General features: G+C 34.1%; 1 protein-coding gene across 1 annotated transcript in view; it reads left to right on the forward strand.

Moving 5' to 3' along the window:
- The window catches only part of LOC119837979 (nuclear hormone receptor HR96), a 7,929-nt gene extending 5,287 nt beyond the window's left edge, over nucleotides 1-2,642 (forward strand). The window contains exons 4-7 of the mRNA XM_038363791.1: nucleotides 9-47; nucleotides 835-918; nucleotides 1,418-1,630; nucleotides 1,894-2,642. Coding sequence (XP_038219719.1) covers nucleotides 9-47; nucleotides 835-918; nucleotides 1,418-1,630; nucleotides 1,894-2,094 — 537 coding nt within the window. The 3' untranslated portion in view covers nucleotides 2,095-2,642. The remainder of the gene's footprint in view (nucleotides 1-8; nucleotides 48-834; nucleotides 919-1,417; nucleotides 1,631-1,893) is intronic.
- Nucleotides 2,643-6,129: the final 3,487 nt, after the last annotated feature.

The raw sequence follows: 6,129 nt of genomic DNA on the forward strand, positions 1-6,129 counted from the left end.
TGGCAAAGAAAATCAACGCATTTAAGAATATGTGCGAAGAGGACCAGGCAAGTCGCGAATTAAAAATATGGAAAATATAGAAAAACTCATTGAGTGTTTTTGAGATAACAGCTCGTGTATACTTCATATTTTTCATTTCATCAAAATCTGTTCAGCCATGATTCAAGTTAAACGTACACACAAGGACATAAACTTTCAATAAATATCTATAATACATTAATATGTACGTGTTCTATTCATTAATTAAATAGATAAATAATCATTTCCATACCAGACTTGTTTAATATATTGTGTTCTATTAATAAATGAAGTAATAAAATAAACATTTTATAATTTGCTTTATACAGGATGTTCTATAAATTAATAAATTTTTTTTTATGTCATAGTCGGCAATGGAGCTGGTGGGTCGCCTGATGGTAAGCGCTACCACCGCCCATGAACATTTGGAGAGGCGTAAGGTCAATTGCAGACCTTTCGCCTCTACAAATGTATTGCCGACTTTAATTGGGAAGGGATTAGGAAAAGATTGATGAGAGGAATAAAGGAAAGGACTGGGAAGGCTAAGGAAAAGGATATGGGCCTCCGGCTCCCCCACTCACCGTACTAAACACAATAGCAAGTTATTATTTCACGCCGGTTTTCTGTGGGGGTGTGGTACTTCCCCGGTGCGAGCTGGCCCAATTCGTGCCGAAGCGTGCTCGACTCCCACAATGTAAACAAAAATAAATAAACAAACGTAATATATGCTACATTTGTTAAATACAAGTCATTTCAATACTAGATTTGCCTATACAGAGTGTTCTTTAATTGAAAGTACCCACTATCCCCGACCAGGTGGCGCTGTTGAAGGGCGGCTGCATAGAGATGCTGGTGCTGCGGAGCGCCATGACGTACGATGGCGAAAGGAACCAGTGGAAGGTGAGTGAACGAGATCGCTTGATCGAATTCGTCTTAATCGACTTTAAAAATATGAGGAATATGACATTTTTGCATTTGTAATATACAGCGCTTACGCTGCAAAGAATTTTCCATCTGATGACAATCCTACTAATATTATAAATGCGAAAGTTTGTAAGGATGTGTGTGTGTGTGTTTGTTGTTCTTACACGCAAAAACTACTCAACCGATTGCAATGAAATTTGGTACATAGATAGCTGGACAACTGGAATAACATATAGGCAACTTTTTATCCCGATATTCCTATGGGATACGGACTTACGCGGGCGAAACCGCGGGGCGTAGCTAGTTACTAGTAAAATAAAAATATCCACGGGCGGCGGTGATCACTTACCATCAGGCGAACCACCAGCTCAACTGCCATCATTTATCATGTATCAAATAAAAGATAAGGTGCCCTTCCCCCTGTTGCCCGTTATGACTAAAAGCCAAGCTCCCCCCCACCCCCTCCCCCCGGCAGCTGCCGCACAGCCAGTCGCGGTTCGGCAGCATCCGCACGGAGGTGCTGAAGCTGGCGCCGGGCGACATCTACCGCTCGCACGAGGCCTTCATCCGCTCGTTCGCGGCCGCGCACCGCACCGACGAGCACGTCATCCTCATCATGTCCGCCATCCTGCTGTTCAGCCCCGACCGCGCCAAGGTGGTGCACCGCGACGTCATCAAGCTGGAGCAGGTGGGGCGGCGACACTTTACTACATGCCACTTTGTGACTCACACTACTATCTATTTTGTACTTCATATTACTACTTATTACCTGCCACTTTATAATTCACAATACTACTTACTACCTTTCACTTTTCACCTCATATCACTACTTATAATCTTTCACTTCTTTATTTACACTACTTCTTACTACCTTCCACTTTTTAACTCATTTTACTACGTATTACCTTCCACTTGATAACTCACACTTCTACTTATCACTTATCACTTCAGAACTCCTACTACTACCTGCTGCGGCGGTACCTCGAGAGCATATACCCCGGATGCGAAGCCAAATCCACTTTCCTGAAACTCATCCAGAAGACGGTGGAGCTCAGGAGGTTCGCAGCCGAGGTCACCGGTGTGTATCTGGACGTGAACCCCATAGAACCACTCCTCATGGAGATATTCGACCTGAAACACCACCCGGCTTAGGTTAAGCACAGGTTGCTGCGGTCGGCTGATTGATGGGTGCTCATTTCATAGTACAGTTAGCGAATGATTAAGTAATATAGAAGTGTTTATGAATAGTCAGCGAAAAATACTAGTCATAAACACTTGAAACGTTTATAAAAATGTTGATTTAGAGTTTATTTGTTTATTGTCTCGGTGCCGCATGGGGAGGGGGGGGAGTTTAATATATAATGCTGGTTAATTATTGTCTATTTGGTTAATTTTGTTATGGTAGACGAGCTAGTATTGGTTTAAAGTATAATTCAATTTTAACCGACGTTCAAGAAAACGAAGGGGGTTCTTCTACTTTTATTTTGTTACTCGATGAGTCCGTGGGTGGTAGGAAATTGTTGTTTTGTAGAAAAAATCGCTTTTTGGAAATTGTTGAGAGATTCTTATTGTTTAAACCATTGGTTTATATTAAATTGTATATATTCCCTTATATCTGTTGAGAATTATCATTCAATTGTCAATTTTATTAATTGTACGCTTAAAAAAATCCACTTCGCGTACAGATTTTTCTTTTACATTGAGCAATGTCATTAATTATTATTGTTTTAAATTGAGAATAAAAATGTAAATTATTATTGTTTTGTTGAAAATTCTGCATATATTATATTAATTATTGCTTGTTTTGTTTTTGAAGATTTTTGAAGATTATGTTATTTGGATAACAAGGGATAAGAGGAAAATATTAAAAGTATTCAAAATGTGACTATTTCAATATCGCTTAAAGTTAAACTTTTGATTTATTTGTATTTGGTTTTATACAAAATTCAGACTATATAAGAATTACAATTTAAAATAACATTTTTATTTATTTTTGACAAATCTAACAGAGCGCCTTAATGCATTTTTTATCATTAAATAATGAATTAGTTTTGGCTTATCTGGTGTAGAGCGGGTTTTATAACATTTATACCTAATTTGGGTAAGGATAGTATTTATATTTTATGAAAAATATGTGTTTTGGGGTAAATAATTATAAGCATTCATTTTGATTTGAATAAAATCTCTGATAGTTCCTTAATTCACTACTTATATATTTTCATATGTGTTTTTTTATTTGTAAATGTAACTGACAGATAAAGTAACCATAACATATCCAGAAGTCGTGTGAGTATAAAACTTGTACAAAATAAAACAAAATATTATAGTGGACTATGTTCAGAATGCTAGAGAATAGAATATATTTGGAATTACCCCAAAACTATAAATATGTTGCATTCTATGTATTTATTAATATCAATATTTTATTATTATAATTAATATAAATAGCAAATATTATTTTTATACTTAAGGTTATTCTGTAATTTAAAAATTATACCAAAAATTATTTTAACTACATTTATATGTTATTCTAAGGTGGGATTGTCGTTATTTATTTTTAAATGGATTTTGTACATATATCGTTGTGATGAGAAGTTATTTTTATAAACTTGTTGTTAGATTTATAAATAAGATTATATTTTAAGAATGAGAACAATAAATATCATGTAAGTTTGTAATCGTGTTGTTTTATTTAATCATCAGCTACTAGCTGCGCCCCGCGGTTTCATCCGCGTAAGTCTGTATCCCGTAGAAATATCGGGATAATTCTTTTTTTGCTTATGTGTCATTCCAGTTGTCCAAATTTCATTGCAATCGGTTCAGTAGCTTTTGCGTGAAAGAGTAACAAACATACACATACATCCATCCTCACAAACTTTCGCATTTATAATGTTAGTAGCCAATAAACGTATTACCTTTTTTAATAAGAATAATGGAGCTTTCTGCTGATGAAAAATTTTAACCATTACACAATAATAATGAAAAATACATGTAAATAAGACGAAAATTATGTCACTACATTTACAACAAGCAGTGCGCATTTATTAAGCGCAATTGGATCACATGTATTTAACGGTAAAAGGATTTTTGAAATCGGACCAACAGTTTCAAGATTATAACGTCTTAACAAACAATCTCTATGTTATCCGAGATTGCTATCAACATAATTTTCCATGAACTGCCTTTTGTCGAGACGCCCAACTGGTTTCCTTTAAAAATTTGTCGATTGTGGTAGCCGACGTAAAGTACGAAGAAGACAGCACTCTCGCATCATTATTGTAAAATATTGTTTGATTGATATGACGGTATAGCTTTATAGCAGCAAAAGTGTCTCGCCGTCTCATTTTTTTAAGAACTTTTTTTTTTATTATTACACAGCGGGCAACCGAGCAAGTGGGTCACTTGAGGCAAATGCCCATGAGCTTTCACAAAGCTGTTACAGCTTTTGTGGAGCTGTTGCCGGGTTTACGAAACAACTGCTTTCCGAACCGATTTAAACGATTTCGTTCTGTATTTTGACGATTCTCAATCGCTTCTCAATAACATCTTGTTGTATAAATTAGTGTTTGTTTTAATTCAATAAATAAAAAGATCTAGAAATATTCCTTCCCACTCCAATGTTATGTGGGTAACTTCCACCCCGAATTCTAAAACTTGCCTACAATTTTGAATTCGAAAATAGCCATCTCGACGCTTAAAACATATTTTATTCATGTAGACTTAAAGTGTTCAGGAATAGTTTTAAGCATCTCCAATTCTTAATGTCGCTTCTAACGAGAAATCGACAAATAATTCTATAATTAACCTCTTATTTAAGGATATTAAAAGTATTTACAATTAAACAGAATTTGAATTTATTAACTGCCTAACGACAGTCCTGTTAATTAATCATATATTCATATTCATTAATGTCCTTGCTAATTATTCATTCCACGCATGTTTATCATCAAGATATACGTTTGATGTATAACATTTGTAAAAGCAGATTAAAAAATTTCATTTTATAGACTAATGTTAGTCGCATAATATATTAGTACGTAAACCAATGTTTTACCATAGATTATAAAACAAGGGCAGATGGAGCGCACCGAACTCTCGACCGTCGCTTCCATAGGTATAACAGTCGCGTCGCTACCGCTATACAGAATAAATTTTGTTTTAATATTATGACCTATTTTAAACGGACGGATTTAATTGAACCATTTTACTATTCACGAGATTGGTGACAAGACAATAATTTCATGAGATTACCTTTTATTCATCAGGATCAGTAGATCCTCATTTTGATCGCCAGGATTAAATAATATCCATTCGTATTTTTTGTATAAGCAAGTGAGTTAATTATTTTCGTAGATTCACTCATTAAAGCATATTTTTATTATCTTTAATATCGACTAAAAAAACCTCATTAACACATTTTAGACTATGAAAATGGACCCAAAATAGAACCTTGTAGGACACCATTTGCATAGCCAACTGTGTACTTGTTACAGAGGTTTAATGTAACAAAGAAACCTCTTGGATTCTATCAAATCTTGATCGTTTTTCTTGTTTTCATTGAAATTTAGTTATTTTCTTAATATAGTTTTGTGTTTGACACAATTGAAAGCTTTAGAAAGATCACTGAAAATGCCTAGGTACTTCATTTTGTTTTTGGTACACTGAGGTGTACGACGACTTTGCATGTAGCATGTACTTAGCGTAAATATATTAGAAGAATTATATTCGATGAGAATAAATATAATGGAAATAAATTATTAAATTCAGATTGTCCCCGATTTTCAAAATTATGCAACCCGAGACCAAATTCTCACGGATTTTATAAAGCCACCTCGGATGTGCAAGAAATTGTATCTATTATTATTACTTAATCTGTTGTAGTTCTTTTTAAAAATAAAAGTCTAAAACCATGACAACTACATTTATTTTAAAAATTAATAAACAAAAAGAATATTCCTAGTACAGTGTACTCAAGAAAAGTATTTCCTCATAATCGAATAATTTTTACCACATAATTATACGATTGAATTGGTAGGACTTTGAAACTATATCCCGACAAGTTTAATTAAATAATAAAAAGAAAATAAAATATTTAAACGAATAATCGGTATCTTTTTTCCAACGAATAAATAAATTATTTCGTAACATAAAAATATCATTAATCTTAATCATTTCAATCACATCTAC

The sequence above is a fragment of the Zerene cesonia genome, chromosome 29 (assembly GCF_012273895.1).
Source record: "Zerene cesonia ecotype Mississippi chromosome 29, Zerene_cesonia_1.1, whole genome shotgun sequence".
Taxonomy (NCBI): Eukaryota; Metazoa; Arthropoda; class Insecta; order Lepidoptera; family Pieridae; genus Zerene; species Zerene cesonia.